The 24,107-nt window shown below is 43.8% G+C and overlaps 2 protein-coding genes across 4 annotated transcripts in view; one reads left to right on the top strand and one right to left on the bottom strand.

The window, feature by feature from the left end:
• Window positions 1-3,453, top strand: part of GRIN3A (glutamate ionotropic receptor NMDA type subunit 3A) — a 66,487-nt gene extending 63,034 nt beyond the window's left edge. Inside the window, exon 9 of one of the 3 annotated variants that reach the window (XR_005564473.1) lies at window positions 2,008-2,032. Coding sequence is in view for 2 of the 3 variants with exons in the window: in XM_027714456.2 (XP_027570257.2) it covers window positions 2,008-2,344 (337 nt within the window). In the remaining variant the exon portion in view is untranslated. Of the gene's footprint in view, window positions 1-2,007 lie in introns of all 3 variants that reach the window. The other 2 variants (XM_027714456.2, XM_027714457.2) reach the window with 2 other exon arrangements.
• A 1,433-nt stretch (window positions 3,454-4,886) lies between these two features.
• RNF20 (ring finger protein 20) lies at window positions 4,887-23,179 on the bottom strand. Its single transcript, XM_027714459.2, has 20 exons — window positions 23,122-23,179; window positions 22,439-22,609; window positions 22,169-22,336; window positions 21,922-22,069; window positions 21,571-21,753; window positions 20,465-20,583; window positions 19,506-19,652; window positions 19,237-19,314; window positions 18,795-18,914; window positions 17,348-17,527; window positions 17,053-17,188; window positions 16,286-16,407; window positions 15,564-15,961; window positions 14,863-14,980; window positions 12,025-12,174; window positions 10,848-11,060; window positions 8,862-8,987; window positions 7,680-7,820; window positions 7,257-7,358; window positions 4,887-7,049 (listed from the first exon to the last, which is right to left on the bottom strand). The coding sequence occupies exons 2-20, from the start codon at window positions 22,565-22,567 to the stop codon at window positions 6,873-6,875; spliced, it is 2,955 nt and encodes a 984-aa protein (XP_027570260.1). The 5' UTR covers window positions 22,568-22,609; window positions 23,122-23,179; the 3' UTR covers window positions 4,887-6,872.
• Window positions 23,180-24,107: the final 928 nt, after the last annotated feature.

The following is a 24,107-nucleotide window of genomic DNA, read 5'->3' as shown; positions in this document are numbered from 1 at the left end:
TTGAACTCAACACACACAGTAACGTGATGTCCAGCTTGTCATGAACACTGATGTGGCAAGGCTCAACCCAGAGGTCTCACATCAATTACATTATCACACTTTCTTTTTATTCCTGGTGGGGACTGGGTAGCTATTAAAAGCACCAAAATGTAGAAATGAAGTAGAAAGAATTTACATTATGCTACTGCTGTTATCCTCACAGAAGAAAATCCACTGGGTTTTTTTAGGTCTAAGTTTCCAAAAACTAGAGGACCTGCTCAGCATCAGTGGCCAAATTGTAAACAGTTTTATTTACTTGGTGAAACTTGAGTATTAACTGTGGACTCTGGATTTTGTTAAAATCACCGGCCAAGACCCCCAGACAAAAGCACCACCACTCGCAGAAGACATGTTGGTTACTAACACCTTATCAAAAAGCTGTTTTGATTAAAAGACTAGAGAAAAACGTTCAGACACCATGGATTAATGGTAAGACTCTTGAGAAATACTTACAAAACAAAGGGCTGCAGCTTCTCTGAGACAGGTGGTACTTCTCCAAAGCAAGTTGGAGCCCAGGACCCCTGTGATCTTGGGCTCTGCAAAGCTGCACAGCCGGAGGCAGTTTTGGGCACCTCAGCCGCTTGTCACTGGTGGCCTTGTCTAGACCACTGCCTGTGTGGGAATGCAATTCTGCTCTTTGCCTTGAAGATACTTTGCCAGTTTCTACTTGCCAGGCTAATCCTGTTCCCTGTCTGAAACTTGCTTAAGAGGTACTTGTTTGCTTCATGTCTTTGGGAGATTAATTTGCACCACAAAACACACATCCAAGTTTAGCACAAGACTTGAGTCTTCTGGAGCCATGACCCAGGATGGGGCTGCTGCTCCTGCCTGAAACCCCCCCTCCTCCTTCTCTGCCATTCCATCTCTTTGAAAACATTTCCAACTTCCTTTTCTGGAGGCAAGTGAGAAAAGTAGTTACTCCCAGCTCCAGACTCCTCCTGAAACCAATTGTTTTCAGCAGCCCCAGTCCTGAAATGTTAACCTCCTTTCTTAACCTACTGATTGGTAGCTCACACTAATAGGTGTTTTGTCCCAGGATACCCACAGAAGACCCCTATGATGGAGCACTTTTAAACTTCAGAGTTTTAATCTCAGTTATAAAATGAATGCACACAGATCTGTCCCAAAGGTAAAGCAGGTAGGAAAGCTAAGGTTCCTCTCCCACAACAGCAAACTCTGTGCTTCCATATGTTCCAGTTGGAGAGTGGAGGCCACAGGGTGCTTCTTTGTTTGGGAAAGAACCTTGGGAATGCACTGATTTGGGAGGATGGCGAAGTTCCCCCAAAATAAAAGGGAAAAAATTCTCTGGAATCATATTACAGAAATATTTCTGCAGATAAAAAATCGAAACACCTGCAAAAGTTCCCAAATTGAAATTTCTCCCCCAACATGACAACGCCAAAGTCTCTTGTTCTGTCAGGAAGTTCATGAATGTACCTGCAAGGTTTGGGTACAGCACGTCATTGTGTCCATCCTTAGAAGTGCAAATAGCTCTCCAGACTTCAAATCCAAAGGGCACCCCTTTTCCTTCACCTCTCCACATCAACTCAAGGCAGTCTCTTTCTTCCTCCATGCAAGCAAATGAGCACAGAGCACTAACATGCAAAGGACTAACACTGTAATAAACTTGGGCATTGCAACCACAAAATCTTTCACAAAGCTTTGAAGGACTTGCATTTTCCTGAGCTGGAGCTGAGAGGACTATAATTCCATAACTAACAAACAATTTTGGGGAAGATTTAGGGTTCTGTTCTAGTCTCTGCTGTAGTTTAATCACAAAAATTTGGTCATTTACTCTCATGATTTGTGCTTCACAAGAAAAGTCAATTCCAGGGATAAAGGGGAAATATTTCCACGTAATACGTAAAAGCAGCCTCATATTTTTGCAGTAGGATGGCTCACAGGGCAGGGCCGCACACACACAAGACCTGACTCTGACGTGGTATTAACCCCCATCTCTCTGTTCAGGTCCCACATAGGGAACAGCCAGCACACCGTGTGGAACACCGCCAATCTGCGCAACTGCCACCAGAAAAAATACATCTGTAGGGACCAAGGGCAGAATGAAGTGACAATCCGCCAGCACCAAGACATCCCCTTGCCACAGGTGAGGAGGGAGGCCTCGGCTTCCTTAACCACCAATGGGAAAGCAGAGTCCCTCAACATTGCAAGGACCTCAGTGATACAGGAGCTCACTGAGCTGGAGAAGCAGATCGAAATCATCAAGCAGGAGCTGCAGCTCGCCATGGACAGGAAATCAGAGCTGGAGGAGTATCAGAGGACAAACAGGACTGCAGAGCCCTAGGTCAGGACACCTGGGCCCTTCCACCTTTTCTTCCTCTTCTCCCCTATTCCTGTGTGAAATTTGTAACACACTTTTGTAATGCCAGAAAGGGGTGCAAAAATAAAGCAAGCAACGTGCTCTTCGTGGGAGCAGGATTGCAGCAGCCCACAGCCACTGCCACCCTCCTGAGTCCTCCTTTCACAGGAAGTTTCTCATTCTCCTGCAAAACACCAGCCATTCCCAAGGGACTGGAGAAAAAAGGAGCATCCGAACAGCAAGAGTTCCTCATTCCTCCACTTGACAGTACAGTGAGGTTCCCACCTTTTCAGCCCTTTCTGTGCATTAATTCAAAAAAAGACAAAAGAAAAAAAAAAGGGAGAAAATGTAAACTGCTCATTGGAAGCATGCCCCTTGTTGGTACATTTTTGTTGTGTTATCTGTGGGTTTAGTCTCTGTTCATGCGAAGGCTCCTCACGGATGCCTCATTATGCCAGGTGCTAGTTCTGTGTTGGCAGTCCCTCCCCTCCTGGCACAGAATCTCAAGACAAAATTCTTGGTGGCAAACCCAGTACACACCATTCCCTCAGCTCTGTCAGCACAAATGCAGATGTGGCTGCTCTGAGACTGTGGTGAAGGAACTCACCCAGCTTAAAAAATAACTTGGCAAAAACCAAACCACCACCTCCGTCTGCTTCCAAGCCCAGGCTTGGCTTCCACTGCACCCAAGGAGCAGCCATGCAAACAGCTGCACCAGCAGGTGTGAAGGGATGGATTCACAGTGGCACACAGCAAGGATATGGGGAAGAGAGGGGTGGCAGTACTGTAAATCAGTGTTTACCTCAAAATGTGAAGTGTTTTGCCATTGTGAAACTACTCCCTTAATATTCACTATCTTCAGCTGACAGTAGGGTTCTTTCTCACAGACGAGGTGACATAAAGGGGATCTTGTCCATTATTCATTTCATCAAAGTGAAAGGGAGGCACCAAAGCCTCCCTACAGATGAAGGAGAATGAGAGTTGTGGTTTCGAAGGCAATGTACCGGGCAGAGCCCGTGCCTACCTGGATGATGGGTAGAGGGGAAGGAAGGGTAAGCTGTTAAACATCTGAATAAATACTTCATCAACCCAGATGACTCTGTCTTTTGAGTAGGATTTCTATCAATTCCTAAACACTGCTTCCCAACCCATCCTATATTACAGAGAAAAAGAATGTTTCGTAACACTGTCTGAATTAACTCTGGTCTCTGAGATACCTTTTACCCTCCCTGTCTCCAACCACCTGCATGAATGTTGCCCGGGGTGTTCTTGTCAGGCACAGTTTAAATGCCACAGGCAGATCTAAAACTGTATTTTGGGGTCTGAAAAAGACATTTTACCTTTTTGCACCTCTAACTTTTGAAAAACCTCTTGCAAATGAAAAGCTCTGCACGGACCACTAAAAGCTAATGACTAATTTGCCTCATCAAGAGTTCATATTTTATTCCCTGCTCAGTCCTTAGCCTCTGCTTTTGGGCAGCAGGTGCATCTACTCCTTTTAATAGTCAGTAACACAGGAAAGAGAAATCAGAACGTAAAACAGGAAAGTGGGATCCACAGCCTTGCACATCTAAGAGACCTGGGATACCCCTGCTCTCCTTGCTCCTGACAAGCCAGATGGGCAAGTCACCGAGGTTGCTTTTGTTGCCTTCCCTTCCCCCCTTTTAGATATACAGCTTTATTAGGAAGAGCTTTTGATTTGTGTAGCATTTGGTACCTCACAACCTCCAACACCACTTGCCTAGAAGAGATGAACACTGCTCTCTTCTCCTAGTTAAAACACTAGGAAAAAAGGATTTCAGTATAATCTTACAAGTATTTCTATCAAGTTTTTAGTGTCTTTGTCTCCACAGAATGAGCCCAGAAATAGATTTAAAAAAAAAAAAATTAACTGAAAATGTTAGTATCTTAAACAAAAATATGTTTTGCTTCAAAGTTCCAACCTAAACACCCAATCCTGTAAAAACTGAGCCTTCATTTAAAACCAAAAATGTAAGTGTAAGAATGTTCACCACCTAATAATTAATGTTATGCAAATATCTTTTCTGCTGGGTGCCTGAGGGGCTGCTCCCATGTCAAATGCAGAATAGGGATTGCTCCAAATTACCGCAGCCATCAACTAGAACCTTTTAGGAGAAGATCTAATTATTGTTGCCCAACAGAGATGTATTTTGGCGTGTTATTTTCTTCAGTTATTGCACCAGCCTGATTCCCTAGAAGACAGAAAATATTGCTGTAACTTTCCATGGATGTCAGTGACATGTCACGGGGGAGGATTTGCTGTGACAGAGGGTGCGCTGGAGACTGGAGATGAGGCGTTTTCTTTGTCACCTGAGACACTGAATTTAGAGGGACTTTTGATAATACTTGTCACCCCTTTACTTCTTTAACCCTCACAATTCTAGTTCTAGTAAGCTTTTAATTATTTTAATTATTTCCACTCATTCTGGCAAACAGACCATCTAAAATTTTCAGTTTCTCAATGTTTAAATTACAAGCACAGAGAGAAATTCAGTGACTTCCAAAATGATCTTGAAATAAACTATTATTTTATTACAAACCAAACCACTAACATTTTTCTTGGTAAGGCAAGAGAAAACAGAAGTTTCCAAATCTCCTCTGTGAAATTAATCCAGATTGTTTCAAGTATCTGTTTCCTACCATGACCAGAGTGATCCCAACATGGCCAGCATACCCACAAAAGTTTCGAGCTTTATTTCAGTAGAAAGGTGATGCAACTTTGTGACTGGGAGAGGAGCGACGGGCTTTGTTCAGGGGCTGTTTAGTTCAGATGGTTGTTCACAGCTGTAAAAGGAAGTCTGCTGTTGTAGCAAAGCTGTTTGAAGATGCAGTTTGTTGTTGAACCAGGTCCTGATTTTGATGAACAAACATCTGCACCTCACAATCTACAACAAGCATTAACACATGGCTCTTTCTCCAACTTGATGCCACAAACTGTAATCTAGGGAGCAACTTCCAGTGAAAGAGGAGAGGGTTCTACTGTCTTTTCTTCTAACAGCACTTACACCACACCAGAAGTTCTCAGCATCCCAGCTTCCCCTTTGAAAGGTAGGGTCACGTGTTCCTTCACTCTATTCAGGGTTCATAATAATTTACAAGGTTTTATTCATATATTCTGAATGTTTTCAAAAAGATAATAATGCATACTGTAAGACAGTCTGTGATTAATTAATTTTATTACTGTTTCTATTACTACTATTTTTATTACTACTGTTTCTCTTATTTCCTATAGTGAACGCAGGAAGGTAGCACAGTTTTCATGGTTCAGGGAAGAGACACACACGAAACAAACCTCTTGAGAGGTGCACCTTCCAAGAAAATTAAGTTTACAGGAGAAACACTACACCCTGTAAAGGAATGCTGCAAATAAATTACTTTACATTTTGCTTTTAGGAGCAGACTTAAAATACAGCTCCAACTAGAGGGAGCATAGAGACTATAACTCATGCTACATCTTTCTCAAAATTCCCAGCAGCCATGTCAAAACGGCTGCAGAAACAGTCCAGCATCTTGGCCCTTCTCTTGTGTCAGAAGTAAGATACTGGAGTTACATCCAAAAGGACAAAACTTGTTTTAGTCATGCATAATGTGAAGGCGGAGGAAGAAGTAGTTAATCTCTCTACTTGAGAAGCTTAAAACTTGTGAAAAATGTTTCCAATAACTGAACAAAGAACAGGATACTACAGATACTACCAGAGGCAAGAAAACCAGAAAAAAATAAAAAAAACAACAACAAAAGCTTTAATTAGATTTTGTGCATAAAGAGATTCATCTTTGTGGCAAAGCTGAAACAAAGGAACCCCTAAAAATCCTTATTTTATAAGGACAATGACAGTGATGCCTCAGCCTAGGGGAAGGTGACTGTATCAACCAGGGTTCATCAGTGGAATGCTATTTTCTAAGATTCTCTGACGTCTTACCTTTCTCCTCCTCTGGATACTAAGATGTGTGTGTGCTTTTGGAGCTAGGGAGGATCTTTACTAATGCACCATCCCTAAGAGGTTCTTGCCCTGACTCAGGAAGATACGTGCCTAAGGAGTGACTCCACTGAAGTCTAAAGATTCAGTTATCTGGCCTATTAATTGGGAAACTATTAACTCTCAGAAGCACTACCATACCTTGATGGGATTTAATAACATTCAAAGCAAACTTCTCGTAATAATATAGGTCTCACTAATCTCTGCTGCACCACAGACAGCTTTCATCGCATCAAGGCAGGACTTCAGTCAGAGGTTCCCAGCTTAGCAGTGTGATAGTGACGGATGGAAAATTTCCTCTCAGGCACAAAATATCCAAAAAACCAAGAGCAAGAACAAAAGGAAAGGGGGCAAGAAAGGAACCAAGATCTGGAATCTGTTTCTTTCCATACCCTAAACACACTTCCCAGAAGACACTGCAGATCAGCTGACAGAAGCCATGACTGCCCTGTGGGTGGTGGCCACAGAAGGTGAGGGGAGGCTGGGTGGTCAGCGTGAGCAGCAGCTTCCCAGGATCAGCCGATGTAGATCCTGTGGAAGTCGTTGGCCCCAAAGGCCGCGTTGCACTTGGGGCATTTGCGCTGCCGGGTATCGTAGCGCGTCTTCACACACTCAAAGCAGAAGACGTGGAAGCACTTGGTGAGCACAGCGTCCTTCTTGCGCATGTTGCAGCACGGGCAGGTCAGACGGGCCTGCAACACATAAATGTTACTGTGAGGGCCCACTGTGGTCAATCAGAGGTGTTAAAAGATGTCTGGAGATGAAGGTCCCTCCATTCCTCAGGAGAATATGGTTTCTTCAACCCCAGATAACGGACAAGAGATGCGAAATATTCAAAGCATATCTACAGAGCTTTTTGACTGAAGTAAAGAGGGAAGTTAATAGACACAACTACTCACCTTGTAATCCTTGATTTCTTCCATTAGTATCTCATCACAGTTGGGAACCATGTCAGGCTTCTTTGTGGTCTCCAGCTTCCTGCGCAACCTAGAAATGTCTTCCTGCATAAAAACAAGAGACTAAGTGAATGAGCAGCATATTCTCTGTCACAGCTTCTTCAGAGACAAGAGAACATGCCAACAGTGCACCTGGCTAAGTTGTGCCACCCATACTTTCATCCCCCATAATCCAACATTATCTGATGCCACAAGTATTGTCAGTTATCAGTGGAAAAACCTGAAAGAGCCAAGACCTGATGAAGCTGAAGTCAAAGTGAAACTGGACACAAAAATAGTGTAGTTGAAACCCATTCCAAGCTCGATGTCCAAGAAGATGGACACTAAAGCAGACAGACACTAAAGGATTGTGCACAGGGTATATACCTCAGCCCTTTTGAAGTTAAACATCTCTTTCTCTCTAGTTACTCTGTTTTCCACAATCTCCTCCTGGAAGTCATGTAACTTCTTCTGAGCCAGCTCTAGCTGGGCTTTCAGATCATCTGCAAGCTGGGCTGCATCCATGGCCTGAAAAAGAAAACCCATACAGAAGTACCAAACATGGAAAAATAGCTCTAGTGATTTCTAGTCCCTCTGCCTGGCAATTCAAGACTGCTCACAGAATACTACTCATGCTGATGGAGATCTGGTTTTGCAATCTCTTTCTAGTACTTCAAAGTGAAATAACTGGAATTATTCCCTAAGCATCACTTCAGTGGCAAAATACCTTATTATTAACAAGTTCAAATCATTTAGCTTCAAGATCCCTCTTCAGCAGAGCCAAATCCTATCACAATGCAAAGCATGTCTCTCAGAAAAACACTAATGACCACACAATTCTCTTCTTCATGTATTTTTAGCCTTCCAGCCTCCACATTTTCTCTATTGTTTAGAGGCAGTTGTATAGGTGAAGTAGATGGAAATTCAAGCAAGATAAGTGTTTTGAAGCATTTTCTCTTCACCAGTTCTCCTATAATCTTCTAACCAAGTTCCCTTAATACCACAGATTGTCATGTTAAGCACAAGTGACTGTGCTGAATTTCCCCCAGCTCCTCTTCATAGTGATATTTCTGCTTTCCTTTCTGCCTGTTTTAATGTCATTCCTGCATTTCTACTAAAACTATAAAAGCAAAGGTAGCATCAACCATGAGACTTTGTCTAATTTTACTGGTAACAGATCTACTTTATTGATCTTAGGCATTTGTTTAAAGTCTTAGCATTCCCCAGTCATATTCCCCCTTTATTTATCCCATCTTTTTTATAAAAGCTTTGACCCCAGTTAACTTTATCTGGCTGCTGCCTCTTCTTTCATGATAGGTTTCCTATAAAGGCATCTTACTTCAGCACCCTGATTAGCCTTTCACAGAAACATACATGACCCGCTCCTCTTTATCAAAGGAAACATCAGTCTACAGTACTTTAATCAGTGTTCTCTTCAAGACTCCTAAGCCTTCTGTCCAAAACCAGGGAATATCAGGTTCTGTAACAACAGCGAGAGCTGAGAGCCTGCTATGCCTCCTGCAAGGCAATAGCTCCATCTTACAATCCAAGATGGAATCACTCACTCACCTTGCGTTTGTTCATTTCCAAGGCTTGCGTTCGCAGACCCAGCTCCTTCTCTCCTGTGCCAATACTGCTCTGCAGTAAGTGTTCCTTTTCCTCCAGCTTACGTACAACCTGCAGCTGGGCATCCACCTTGGAAAGCGGGAGAGAAGGTGCAGAAGGAATGAAATGCACACTCTGTGGGTCTTCAGAGCTGCCATTAAAGCTGCATGTTAAAACTATCCCTGCCTCCCCAGCACAAAGGAGCATCAGCTTGCCTTTTTCTCACTGAACAGCAACCCAGTAGTCTAAGAGCTGTATCCAGATCTCTCTGGTGAGCACTTTAAAACTTAGCAGTCAAATATTTGCAATGAAGATGTTTTAATTTTTGAACAGTGGCTTAAAGAATTGCTGCAAGGCAGTGCATAGCTCCACTTTGGTTCCAAGGATGGCAGAATATAGAATCATAGAATGTCTTGGATCGGAAGGAACCTTAAAGATCATTTCATTCCAACCCCCCTGCCACGGGCAGGGACACCTTCCACTAGACCAGGTTGCTCAAAGCCTCATCCAACCTGGTCTTGAGCATTTCCAGGGATGGAGCACCTACAACCTTTCTGGGAAACCTGTACCAGGGCCTCACCACCCTTTGTGTAAAGAATTTCTTCCTAATATCTAATCTAAACCTGCTTTCAGTTTAAAACCATTGTCCCTTGTCCTGTCACCATCTGCTCATAAAAAAAGTTGCTTTCCCTCTTTTTCTAAGCTACCTTCAAGTACTGGAAGGCCACAATGAGGTCTCCTCAGACCCTCTCCAAGCCTGTCCTCATAGCAGAGGTGCTCATTCCCTCTGATCATATTTGTGGCCTCCTCTGGACTTGTTCTAACAGGTCCATGTCCTTCCTGTGCTGAGGACACCAGAGCTGGAAGCAGCACTGCAGGTGGGGTCTCACGAGGGCAGAGCAGAGGGACAGAATCCCCTCCCTTGATCTGTTGCCCACGCTGCTTTTGATGCAGCCCAGGACATGTTTGGCTTTCTGGGCTGCCAGCACACATTGCCAGCCCATGTCCAGCTCTTCATCCACCAGAACCTCCAAGTCCTTCTCTGAAGGGCTGCTCTCAATGACTTCTTTCCCAGCCTGTACTTGTACTCATGTCTGAGATAGTTCTCATTGAACCACAGTTTCCAACTTCTCCTGCTTGTTACCAATATATACGGGTATATGTAGAAGATACAGGCAGAAGTATCATTACAACACGAAAATGACTTCCCACTTTCCTTCTCCCATCTGTTCTCCATAGCAATGGACCTCTAGGACATTTCATGCTCCATACAGTAGTCTCAGTTTCTTACTGAGACGGGTCTCTGACGTGTGACACACCATTCCTAAGTTGATTAGGGGAGCATTCCCTCCTGTACTGATTTTGGTGAGGATACAGTTAATTCTCTTAACAGCAGCTCACATGCTGCTGTATTTTGCATTTGGGAGAAAAACAGTGTCAATAACTACTCTTTTAGCTCTTGCTGGGCAGTACTTACACAACATCAAGACCCTGTATGTCTCATGCCACCCACGAGCAAGTAGGCTGAGGGTGCACAAGCAGCTGGGATACCACACAGCCAGGTCAGCTGATCCACCTGACCCAAGGGGTATTCCATACCACATGATGCTGTGCTCAGCAATAAAAGCTGGTGGAAAGGAAGAAGCAGGAGGGTGTTCAGAGTTGCAGCATTTATTAAGTAACAATTATGTATGATGGAGCCTTGCTCTCCTGGAGATGGCTAAACTGCCTGCCTGCCATGGGAAGTGCTGAATTAATTCACTTGTGCTGTGCTTGTGTGCACATTTCCTGTAATTGCTGAACTGCGTTTATCTCAACTCACTCATTTTCTCACTTTTGCCTTTCTGATTCTCTCCCCTGACCCAGTCTGGAGCTGGCTACCAGAGATAACCAACAACACCTCCACCTTTCCCCACCAGTCCTGTTGTTCTCTCTCTTTTCCAATGTTACCTGTGTCTTCAGTGTCAAAACTTGGTCTGCCAGCTCCTCCTTCTCCTCTTTCAGGAGCTTGTGGATCTGGTTGGACTTGATGCGTTCTGACATCAGCTTGAAGTTGGCATCATCCTTCTCCCGCAGCTGTTGCATCAGGCGGATGTTCTGCTCTTGCATGTCTTCAAAGGCTTGGCCTGTGACATCCATTTCTGACAGCAAGGCCTCCTCCTCCTGCAAAACAATCACAGGTTCTGGCAATACTGTCTCCTGTACCCTCTGTTGTGACCCTGAACATTTTACTCAGACACCAAACCCAGCACAGATGAAGGAAGATGTCTCAGTATCAAAGAACAGTATCTTCCCAGCAACCAAAAGAAAGTGCTCCCTAGAAATCTGCACCACAGTGGAGATACTCTGATTTTGAAGGTGTAGAAAAGTGATGGTCAGCTGTACAAGCATTCAGAGACTGTGGCTTGTCTGCCGGCAGAATCAGCTGTGGCACAGTCATTACCAGAGCTGGGCAGAAACCAACTCTCAACTTCCAGCAGCTACCTGGACAGCTGTCAGTTACACCAGGCCAGGGATTCTACATGTGGACAGCTCGGCAGCATCCAGCTAACACACTGCTAAGCCCCTTCGACTCACTTCGACCTCTTCAACATTAAAGGAGTAAGTGACAAGGCAGAGCAGTTCTGTTCTATAGTTAAAAGAATCTGAATTCTAAAAAAGTACATGTCAAGTCATTGGCTTGCCTCTCTGCTAATGAGGTGGTCCTGCTCTCTCACTGGATTAAGCCCTTTTTTGTAGAAGAGGGTATGTACCAGTGCCATGCAAACATACTCACTATATGAACTTGTACAGATAATAACTTTCACAAAGAAATTTAAACCTTCTCCCCTAGTGGCTGATTCAGCCATTTCTCCTCTGTGGTCTTCACCAAGGCCACAGGTTTAATTGCTACCAAACATTCCCCCCATCACCTGACATGAGGTTTGTGACACTCTCCAGTTGGGGGGTTTTTGATAGCTGTTGGTGGGTTTTCTCCGTGTTCATTTTTTTCCCTTCGATAAACAAGGACCAAACTCGCATCTCTGGCCCATACAGATATCTCTCAGATAATCTTCCTGGCTGCAACCCGAAGGCAGTTCCTTCACAGGTGTTCCATCCAGAACAGAACTCATCAGGAACTTCTCACCTGCTTAGCCATGGCTAGTTTCTTCTGTAAATACTCAATTTGTTCTTCCACTGCTCGGATCTTGCGGAGGGCATCCTCATCAGCCATCTTTTTGCTCTCCTTTTTCTCCTTGTCTTCCAATTCTTTCACCCTCTGCCTTAGTTCTTCCAGCTACAAGGACAAACCACAAATGACATGAGGATGCGGCCTGAACATTGTTAAGTGCCTGTTTTCCCCACAAATTCTCTGAAACACTGAAGAAACTACCTTAAAAGTATGGGAAGAGAAAGCCCATTCTATTTTGACAGGACAGAGTGTTACTGGCAGATGGACCACTGAGACAGGCTGTAAGCCTAAGATCTTGATTTCAAAACCTTTGAAAATTCCGTAGAATCTTTTATCACAGTAGGAACATCAGTCTCTTGCAGTTTTATATATAAGAGTATATGGATAGAGAGCATTTGCTCCTTTAAGGGCATCCAGTCAAGGACCTGCTTCAATATAGAAAGAGATAATAACAAGGAAGTAAAACAAAACACAGAGACACAAAACTGGAAGACAAATGGTAAAGGAGGCAGTTGATGCCCTAGGATTTTTAGCCTTTCGTAGATTTTAATGTAGCTGTATAGTCTGTCACGCTTTAGTAGTTAACACTAACCAAACCCTATTCCCCTATTTCATATTGAGTTTTCTAAATTCTTTAGGTTTGTTTAGGTTCCTTTTCAAGGTATGACTATAGTAAACACATTCTGTTTATGAACATTGGTACCCCAGGCCTGAACAACAAGATACCATCACAGTCAAAGCAATCTTCAAGCCTGGAACCTTGGAGAATCTCCAAAGACAGTACGTGCTGTAAAGAAGAGGAAGATTAGGAAGAAAGGGGTCTTAAGACTCCTCGACTCAATTTCGGAGAGGCGTGCCAGGGGGCAGATTTGGGGAGGATCTGAGGGGGTTGGATTGGATGGATAATATCCATCCAGGATTGGATGGATAATACTATAAAATTGTGGAACTCCTGGACACGGGCGCGAGTCTTTTCGCACTCCTTGTGCCAAAAGGCCTTCATTAAAGAGCTATTCTCCATCGTACCTACACTTGTGAGTTTTTTTCTGCTCCCAATTTTAAGGCAACACAGTGATAACCTGGTGTCCTAGTTAGAACAGCTGGGACCAATTCATCACTGGATGGGTGTAGCCCAAAACCGTGTATTCTATGGCCCTCCATGCCACTTCCCAGAAACTGCTGGGGGGGGGGTCTGCGAGGTGGGGGGATGTTCCTGTCCTCATACCCTTTTATGGAATTCCCCGCTCTGAGCATCCTCATACCCTTTTATGGAATTCCCCGCTCTGAGGGAAGGACTGAGCATTCCTGCCTGAACTGGAGAATATATAAACCTGGAGTTTCGGAACCTTTTCACCACTCGTGGGATCCAGAGGAAGACTGCAGCTCACCGCTCTCAAACAGACTGAGACCACCACCCTCAACTGGACTGCAATCACCACTTTTGACCAGACTGCAACAGCTCTCCCACCAGCAGGTTTTTCCCCCCCTCTCCCTTTACTTTGGACTCGGGGGGGGGCCCAAGGAACACCACTTTGTTCATGCCCCAGGGTGCTGGGTTATACATTTGGGTTTGTGGGTTAAGACCAATTGTTTGTCTGTATAATTGTACTTATTGTACTATTTTAATAAATTGTTATTCTGACTTGTAATATCTCTTTTGAGTTGAGATCATTTCCCCTGCTGGTTAACTTTTAAACCAGCACACCTGGACAGTCACACCAAGTGATGAGGGCATTGAGACTGTGAGAATGTTTATTCCAACAAAGTTATGGGAGTGGGAGAATGACGAAACTAAAAACAAAATTTGTAGAGAGACAGACATGAAAAACAAATGTGGACACAAATAGATGAAGGAAACTTCCCCAGTCACAACACTTGATAAGCTTTCAAGAAATTACAGGCAGCACTTCCAGGAAGATCAACCTGGACTTTGCAACTGGTAAAACTATAAACCAGGAGTGGATCCTGAATTGTGAGGGCTGTGGGAATTGACAGAGCTGTGCAAACCCAGAAGTTGATGTGCCAGGAAAGGAAGAGCAAGGATGAACAAAGTGGGGTTAGACAGAGAAGGGTATAAAAGGAGCCAATCACATGTAAAATGTGGGCAGTCAGTGCACACCTGTCTGGCTAAGCCCTGCCCATGACCGCTGCAGCTTGTCCTGTCTTATCTTTTTGTATCTTTATATATTTTCTTAACTATCTTTGTGTAACCTATCTCTTTACCTCATGTACATGTGTGCTGCACAGAGTAAGTGCTAGCTATAGGTGAGACCTGTTTGTGAAGGTAAAAGGGGCCTGGAACCACAGGGGTACCAAACACACAGAGGAGTGTGCTGGTACTTGTATGTGCCTGTGAACCTGGAGACTGGTGTGTGCGTGCGCCTGCACTTGTGACATTCTGCATGTACCAGCTGAATAGGAAGGGACTGGTCTATGCTTTCGTTTCATGAGTCCTATATGCACATGCTGTTGAAGAAAGCATCTGGTCTGTGACAGTCTGACTGGCTGTGTATCTCTGGGATGTGTGCTCATCTCCACTACCAGCTGAATCTGCAACTGAGAAAGTGGAACCATTTGTTTCAGTCAGAGCAAAGGGATCATCCTTTCCCAGAAGAGAATGCCCCAAAATCTTTCTGTTCGTATCCAGACCATTCCAAACTCCCTTCTAACTGATAAAGCTGAGAAGACAAATAATCATCAGTTTTGAAGAGCGAAACAACACAGTTCTGGTGCAGAGAAAAGATGTTTTAAAGAACACATTAAAGAGCAAAAGGGAAGAGAAATTAGATTTACCTCAGCTTTTGCCTTCTTCTCAGCTGCCATCAGCTGCACTTTGTCTCTCTGCTCTTTGGGGGCAGAGCGGTACATGTCGAGCAACAGCTTCATCTCCTTCTGGCTCTCCTGGGCCTTCCTGGAGACAGGGAGACAGACTGTGAGAACATGGCAGGAACCCCACCCTGTTACATAGCCAGCAGGAGAGTCTGAGCAATATTCTCTCCATCTCCCATGTGGATATGGAGTCCTCTTTGGCTCATCTTATCACGGTAACGTAAAACAGTCAAGGAGTACAGGCTCAAAAAGAAACATGTTCAGGCACATGGGCTGAAAAGCCAAGAAAAGTGGGGTGGAGAGGAAATATGTACCCTAATAGTGAGCTACAAAACTATCCACCTCTGCTCTGGTAAGGATCCAGGAGAGGGAAGGCTGCTGTGTTCTTTATTAATAATCTGCTGCTGTAAAGTTTTACACAACTGCTATGACAGCAACAAATAAATATTATTTCATCCATATCATGAAGTCTGTTTTGGTAACTCATGTTGTAGGCTGTTGTAAAAGAAATGTAACTACATTGACCAGATAACAATCAGATATGGAGGGTGCTAGGAAACTCCTCCGTTTCAGTGACACTAATCTCGTAAGAGCAAGCCACGTGTCTCACACAAACACCCCTGTTTGGGCACTGCTCAAGTAGGAAAGGAAGGGACAACTCTTACTTGAGCTCAGCCTTCAGCTGCTTGATCACTTCAGCCTCCTTCTTTCTTCCATCTTCATGCTTCCCCTTCTCCTTCTCTTTGGATTCTCTCTCCTTCTCAGATTCCTTCTGCTTCTGCTTTTCCCGCTCTCGTTCCTTTTCCTTTTCTTTCTCTTTTTCTCGCTCTCTCTCTTTCTCCTTTTCCTTCTCTCGTTCCCTCTCCCTTTCCCGTCTCTCTCGCTCCCGTTCCTCTTCATCTCGCCTGGCCTTCATTTCATTTACATCTTCAGCAGCAGCCTTGGGGACAGACACTTGGGCAGAAGGATCCTCAGGTTCCTGCTTAATCTCTGGAGGTTCCTCCTTTGTGTCTTCAGTGCTGGACTGGGCCTGTAAGAGAGCACTGCCACTGCGAGAGCGGATCTATTGTGGAACAGCAAGAAAGATGACACAGAAGAACACAAACCATTAAGTTCTTAGCCAGAAATCTACCTTTTCCCCTGTCTCCCCAGATCCATGATTCCATGCCCCCTTTGTACCTGCTATTGCTTTTCAAGGAGCACTACACAGCTACAAAGGAATACCATTCATCTGATAAAAGGAGGCAGAAGAGTGTAGGGCTCCACTGAAAATCACACTGCATCCTGCACGCCTGATCAGAAAGGCTGATATTGCAGGCAAGGGTGACAGCATTCCTCCTCCTCCTAAGCACTTCCTCCTCTTTTCTGACATTCCCTGCTGTGATACCTTGCTCAAATCAGACTGGGCCTCCCTCAGCTTGCGCTTGTATCTCAACACCTCTCCCTTCAGCTGGTGGTTGTGATTTTGGAGGCTGCTGATGAGATGACGCATCTCTCGGTTAATTGGACCTACAAAAACAGAAACAAAACTGTAACAAACCACACTTTGGTCAACCCCCTGCAAGGACTTTCACTGACATGGAAAACAAGCTAAGTGTCAGTGACAAAGAACCAAAATAAGACTTAGCATTCTGCCACACAACGGAGCAACACGACACATTTGCAGAAAAAAGTCATGCACAGTCCTAATTTCCCATTAACATTACTTTTTTCCCCATGATCCTAAGGGAAACATGTCATGCTACAAAAAACCTCTATGATTTAAATGCTATTTTAGAAATAACTTCTTTATTTCCTCTGGTGATATTTGAAAATTACTGCTTTCCTACCTAGGTTGTCATTCCACACTTGTAAATGAATCCTCCCCCTTCCAAATAATTTTTAATAATGCAAAATACCCTGTCATAAACCAAGTTATTAGCAAAATATATGTATTATTGAGCATGTAAATGGAAGCCAGATAACATGGAACTGGCCACTGGCCTCCCAATAAAACATAGGAAGAGCTTTGTTTTTAGAGATAAAGAGACATGCCAGAACAAGTATTTGACAATAACAAAGAATCAACCCAGGTGTTTTATTGCAGTGTAGCCTCTAACGGGCATTGGGGGGCAGGTGGTATTTGTTTTTAGGCACAGCAGAACAACACCGTACCTGCTTGCTCATTGGCAGCAAGGGTCTGCTCAAATTCTATCCTCAGCATCTCGTATTCTTTGCGGACTTGTGCCAAGGTGTCCTCCAGCTGAATCACCTCCGTGCGCAGCTTCTTGTGCAGGCTGACCTCATCCCTCTGAGGAGTGAAAAGGGAACAGATTAATGCTTTAAACCTGCTTTGAACATGAAGTACCAGAAAAGACTGAATTACTGCTGGAAACGTAAATTTCCTGAGCTTTCCCAGAGCCACTCAGAGCCAGCAGTGCTCCCTGGTCTGCTGAAGCAGACGTGTTACCTCAATGAGCTCCACCTGGCGCTGGTGTGTGGCACGGGTGCCATGGAGCAGCGTGCGGGCCTCATCCAGATGTGCCTTCAGCTGGAGACTCTCGTTATACAGAACAGAAAACTGGGATTGCATGCAGCGGTACTCCGGGGTCTCCTTCACAGCCTCTTCTACTGCACGTCGCAGCTCAACCTAGCAGGGACACAGGAAAATGCCACAAAAATTATCCCCTTGCCTTTGGTTTTTATTTAACAAGACAGGAGAACAGTGAATCAAGCTGCCACAAGAAAAGACTAACGTAGAACTTCAACAGCATTGCTGTGCAGTAGGTGCAAGTAATATGCTTCAGTATCAATTTTAAAAGTCTATGCTTTCTCTGTGTCCACTACGCTATTTCTCTTGCACAGTCACATGACAAAATTTTTCACCCTTGGATTCTGAAATAGTTTCTTTCAAAGACATGAACTTGGAAAACATAATACACATTTTCAAGTGATTTACTGTAAACCACAATCACCTAAATCAATAACAATGGACACACAGAAAAGTATGACAGACTAGAGAAAACCTATGTGCCAGTAGGCATTATGTTAGCCTGTTACCAAGTAAGACATGGTGACTGAAAGGAAGAGAAATGAGAAAAAAAAACAGGTACAGAATCTGAATTTTCCTTACAAAAAAAAGTTAGTGAATGATTGTGACTGCCAGCAGTGAAACAGACACATATATAGATGCATACACCTTAATACTACTGAAGAGAAAAAAAGAAGTTGTAAACTGAAGAGTAGTTCTCTCAAAACAAACTCATGTGGATAAACAGTATTTAGAGGTGCCTCAAGATAGTCCTTGGAACCAGATGTCTTAAACTTAGGTTATCAGGTCAGACATTTTTTGTAACAGGCTAACAGATCTACTGACCACTAAGATGACATCTGGATTATTCCCTCCATCATATACTTATCTACTACAGAGTCACAGCTTTTTGTGTTACCACCATTAAAACACCAGAAACTCATATGCTGTTTTCCATTCTCCCACAATCCGAAAGACAAAAATTCATCGACTCTTTCAAGAGCCTATTTCTCCTACACAAGGTTCCCCGATTTTTTCATTTGTCTGGCTCCTCTTGTACAGGGTATGGGGAAGGTGGAAGAGGAGTCAATACTTGTAATGAGGTGAAAGCAATTCTAACTAGACATCATTAAAATGTCCAGAATGGAACACAGGAAGGAAAACATTCTAATTTCCAACAATGACCACACGGTGTCACTAACACAATGAATTGCAAGGGTTAAGTCCCAAACTTGCTAATTGTACCTTGTATGAAGTTTAACATCACTGATAGAGCAAGCACAGAACAGAATAGTGCTAGCGAGGTTTTCTGGACACAGCCCAGCAAAACAAAGGACAGTCCAACACACAAAACACCTTCATCCTCAAACAGTTACAGATATCTCACCTGGAGTTTTTCATTCTGTGTTGTTACTTCCTCAAGATCCTGGCGTAGTTCCTCCAATTCATTGAGGCGATTCCCAGCAAGCTCTTTATTCTCTTCCAGTTCTGCATTCATCTCCTCAAACTGTTGGGGATAAATTGCTTGTAAATCCTACTGTTAATGTCTCTCCTGAAGGTACTAATGAAGTAACTGTTTATGCAGTAACAGAAATTACAGACTAAACAGTCAGGTAACGTTACCAAGTCAAAGTCTACTTCCATCTGGTCTGTTTCTTAAGCAGGAAACTTGTATACAGACAAAATGGTTTGCCCAGAGTAACCCACATCTGTGGCAAAGGATCTAAAATTATCTAATAGAAGTATGTAAATTCTGTTCCAATCTATGGCCCCACACACAAGCTCCCCTTTATTCTTCCCCTTGCCTGCAACCAAGCCCCTGACATTACCTTGCGGGCATTAATGGTGATTGTGCCCCCATAGAGGCTGCTCCCAGCTCCATACACCTTGTAGCCTTTGGAATTTACCTGCAAAAAAAGCAGCAGATTTCATCAAGACCCAGTTAAGTATTAGCAAGACTGCCGATACAGCAAATCCAAGACCAAAGACGGTATACTGCAGATTCTCAGTTCTCACAGTGAAGTACCATGAGGTGATGTCACACATCCCAAAACTGTACCAATTTCTCCGGTTTCCTGGCAAAGAGGGTAGTACTTACTCGTTCCAGAACATCTGCTAAGTGGCGGTTGAGCCTCTGCTCCCTCTTGCGTATCTTGTCAATGTCCCACTGAAGGTCATCAATCATCGTCTCAAGAACAGACACCCGGGATTCTGCTGTCTCCACTCTCTCTTGCAGCTTGGAGAACTGTAATCAGAAGTGTGTTTCAGCCAGCAGACTGAATAAAATCAACTTTTCCTGAGGCTGCTCACTAATAGTTTTTCTCTTAGTTCATCATGTCCTTTCCATTTTTTGCTGTGGTGACAGACTCCATGAATGCTCCTGAATTTTACTCTGCCTGAATCCCAAGACAGTAACAAAAATAAGACAAAACTGAAAATGAAGAAAGAGCAAGAAACTGGTAATATCTGGCAAAACACAGAGGCAGCCATCTCAGCTTATTCAAAGGCTTTGTTTTCAATCTTTTCAATCCATATGTTCATTTACCCTACAGACCATATAAATGCTCAGTGGTCTAACACTGACCAAGATCAGTGGTAACACAATTTTTAAAGGAACTGAAGCCTCCAAAACAAATAGTGCCAATAATTTGAATCCGTTAGTGACTGGGATCATCTTGTCATTGATTTCATTACACTTTCATACACAATGAGGAGGAACTAAGGAATTTAGAATGACGGAGATGTCACGTCAAGTATCTTAGGTGTTTACACAACCCCTTTGCATCACCTTTCCATTTGCTCTGCTCTGCTCTCTTCTAATATTGAATCCATTCAACTCATTGATTTGGTTATACTCTTCCCTATGATCATGCAACAAGCAAATCGATCTGAATGATACAGAAAATCTACGTACAGTTCTCCACTACAATAACCCTTTTCATAAATTTCCAACTGTGCTGCTCCTGTCCCTCTCCAAGGAAGTAACCTGCTTTCCAGACTATGGTGACCACCAATTATGATAAGCAGGACCCCAAAGCAGATTTGTCTTTTTTATACCTCCTGAGACATGATCCGGTGCTTCTCCTGAAGAACATCAGCCAGTTCCTGCAGCCGTCCATTTTCATGTGACAGGTAGGTGTTAAGCTCCAGTACTGCTTCTTCCATCAATGAAACATCTGAAAGATAGACAACGAAAAGTAAATTAACGGAAATCAAGGAAGATTGGTTTTAATTCTTAAATAGCAAAGAGAGAAAGAAGAAAACAGAAAAGGAAATTTCTGGTTTTGTGTTTACTCTTCTGTTTTTATCTCTCCCACAGGGGGTTCCCAAGGGCCTGATCTCCATCAGAGAGCTTTGACAGTTTACAGCTAAGGACAGTAGCACTCCCCTGCAACAACGCCAGACTTGTCAGAACTCCTTTATCAGAGCACAAAGAATACTCTGGACAGAAGGCAAACCATGGATGAGCTGATATTCCACCCAAGTTTTCACTCAAAAGCTTAAAATTCTACCCTTAAGCTAATGTTTTTTAGACAGCCATCTGAGTGTAAAGTGAATCTGCTACACTGATTTTTAGAGTCTAGTCATTTGGCTTTTTTCTGCAGAACTCTACTTTGTGTTTAAAACTGACAGCTACACCAAGATATTAGATGGGCACCATTTTGCTCAAAACTCAGTGGAAACTGAGTTTTTATATATATATATATAAAATATATATATAAAACTATACCTTTTACTAAACTGCCAGTGAGAAGGAGTCCAACAGCAGTCTGCAATGATGATTTCACTTCTTCACTTGTAAGCATGAAGCCTGTTACATGATGGCTGAGGACAGCAGGGTGATAAGGTTCAACTGCAATCTGTAACTTCCCAGGTGCATGAACACCTGGCAGAACTAACACTATACTGGTAGAAACAAGCTTTTTCTTAGCCCGACACACTGGGCAGAGCTCTCAGCATTCAAATTCACAGGTAGTTACAATACACTTCTAGCATATAGTCCTTTATTAGAGCTTTTTATAATGAGTTCAGAATGCCAGGCCAATTTATTTTGGAAAATAAACAAGCATGAAACAGACTAGGCCTTAATGTGCACAATGTAGTATCAGCTCTAAGGTGGGGGTTAGATGAGTGTTCTTGAAAACCTGTAACCTTGGTCATACCTCCACTGTTCAGCTTGTGAGACAGAACATCTACTTTCTCCTGCAGCTTGTCGTACATTGTCACAATCTGGGCAACAGCACGGCGAGAAGACTCTACGCGCTCCTGCAGCTGGGATTCTATCTCCTCGCTGGTGCTGCTGGCCAGAGTGGCCAGGAAGGAGAATGCTGGCTCCAGTCCTTCCCCTGGGAACAGAAGGAGGCACTAGAAGGTAAATGTTATCTAGCAAATAACATATAACACATAATCTCCACAATCACAAAAGAGAGCCTTTGTCACCCTTTAGAAAGGGACATCAGCATTGTCCACAGCTGAAATCCATCTTTCCCACTGTCTCCAGACAGGTGTCTCACCTCGTTCCCTCTCATCTTTGCGCTCCTGGTTACTGTCAGAGTCTGGTTCAGGTTCTGGTACCACCAGCGCTTTTCTTTCAGACAAAAGGTCTCCAAGACCTTGGTCCAGATCGAAGCGTTTAAGGATGATGCGGATATTTTCATCAAACTGAATGATGAGACAGGCAAGGTAAGACAGAGAATGGATGTGAATAAAAGCAGTGCAATGGTACAGAAAAGAACAGTGTATAAAAAGCAGCAAACCAACCTGATTCCAGTATCGGTTGATGATCAGCAGAGATGCATCATCAGTGGCCTGCCGGCGCTCCAGCTTCTCTATGTGCTCCCGCAGCTCATCCTCGATGGCCTGACGCTGGTCCAGCATCTCTGCGAGCTTCCGGTTCTTGGTTTGCAGAGTCCGGATGTCCAGGTCCTCCTGTGCAGGGAAACGTGGCACACAAGACAGATCACAGACACGTTTTTGTTTCCAGATGAAAAAGAGCAAGAGATTGAGTGGGGGTGTGCAAGAAGGACGTACTGTTGAGGAAACACCACCAAGCTTGATGGTCTCCACCGTGGTCCCTGAATCTTCAACCCTCGCCTTCTTCTCCGGAGGGGCAGAAGGGCCAGGCTCTGCAGCTGCCCGTTTATTGCCAATTCCAGACATGGTAGCTGAAGCAAACAGGTTTCCACCTTCTCCAAATTCTTCCTGAATATGAAAGAACAGTATTGAAAAAATCCCAAACACACACACACATCTAATCAACTCGATTTGTGATTTTTAACAGACCAATCCATTACGGTAACAAGATGCGCAACACAGAACAGATCACGTAACTCTAATGGTTTTGGAAAATTCTTTAGGAAAGGAATGGGTTAAAAGTGGAAGACAGGTGAGGAGGACTGTAGATCACTCAAGAGACCCTGTAGCTGGGAATAAGCCTTGACAGGGTGGTGATCCTCTGGCATGGACCGAGTTTAACAGTGCCACGTCCAGGTGAGGGTATCCAGGTGTTGCTTTGTAGATCCCAAGGTTATCAAGGTAATGGAAATAAATTTACTCTTTGTGTTCTTGCTGTGAGTTTTTGCCTGCCTGTGTTGACTTGCACATTCTGACCAAACATTAAATGGTGAAAGACACCACTAGGATCAGCACTACAAACAGCAAGTTCAAGGGGAAAAAAATCCACTGTTCTGTAATGTTAAATGGAAGCACTGTACCTTTATCACTGTCTTTGGAAAAAAATCTTCATGTAGGTTCAGTTGCTGCTTTTCTGTATTAACAAAAAGTATCAGGGTTAGATTTTAACCAACTGCTGAGACTGTGTATATGTGGCACCAAGTTCACCAAGTTCTCACCTTGGAGATAAGCCCTGTGCTTACAAATCTTATAAATCCTACGGAACTGAAAAACAACTCCCAGTCAAGGCTTGTAAAGACACATTTCAAGAGCTTTCCTGTCTATCGGGAGATGCAGACACATTTGAAGAGAATCTATCCCTAAATTAACACACTCTGAAAAGCTCTGGACTAGTTAAGAGAATCCCAGAACAGCTGAGGCTGGGAGGGATGTCTGGAGGTCACCTGCCCAGTGCTCCTGAAGGAAGTAAGGTCAGTCAAAGCAGGTTGCCAAGGGCCTTGTCCAGGCGGCCTGAGTATCTCCAGGCACAGAAACTCAGCAATGTCTCTGGGCAGCCTATTCTAGCTGAATTACAAGGGCACTGGAGAGGGTGGGGTAACAGCAGTCACTAAAAACATCTCATCTACTGCCAGTCAGTCCAGCAAGCCACTAGTGACCAGTGCTTTTCCTATTTTTTGTCCACAGACAAAGTATCCCTTCCATTGCCTCCTGACACCATCCCTCAAAGCTCCAGTTCCCCTCTCCCCACTTCCTCACACACTGTACACCACAATCCAACCCACTGACTTTTTATTGCCACAGACCCTCTCTCTCATGGAATCCTTTAGATTGGAAAAGATCTCTGAGATCAACAAGTCCAACCTTGACTGATCATCACTTTTTCAGCTACACCATGGCACTAAGTGCCACATCCAGTCTTTCCCTGAATACCTCCAGGGATGGTGACTTCACCACCTCCCTGAGCAGCCCATTCCAATGCTTAACAAGCCCTTCTGCTGCTCACACACACAGAAGAGGTAAAGAACTCTAAGGAGGGATGTACCCTTTTTTAAATGTCACATTTATT

Source organism: Pipra filicauda, unplaced genomic scaffold (genome assembly GCF_003945595.2).
Source record: "Pipra filicauda isolate LSUMZ 115617 unplaced genomic scaffold, ASM394559v2 scaffold326_size819446_pilon, whole genome shotgun sequence".
Taxonomy (NCBI): domain Eukaryota; kingdom Metazoa; phylum Chordata; class Aves; order Passeriformes; family Pipridae; genus Pipra; species Pipra filicauda.
The sequence above is the reverse complement of the archived record's forward strand: the minus strand, read 5'-3'. Positions and strand labels throughout refer to the sequence as shown.

What these genes read in the sequence shown, in the direction of transcription:
- RNF20 (XM_027714459.2), bottom strand. Translation starts at nt 22,567, where the DNA reads ATGTCTGGAATTGGCAATAAACGGGCAGCTGCAGAGCCTGGCCCTTCT. An exon ending in TTGGTGGTGTTTCCTCAACA is followed by an intron (nt 22,337 to 22,438) that starts GTACGTCCTTCT and finishes TTCCCTGCACAG; the next exon opens with GAGGACCTGGACATCCGGAC. An exon ending in TAGCAGATGTTCTGGAACGA is followed by an intron (nt 19,315 to 19,505) that starts GTAAGTACTACC and finishes CTTTTTTTGCAG; the next exon opens with GTAAATTCCAAAGGCTACAA.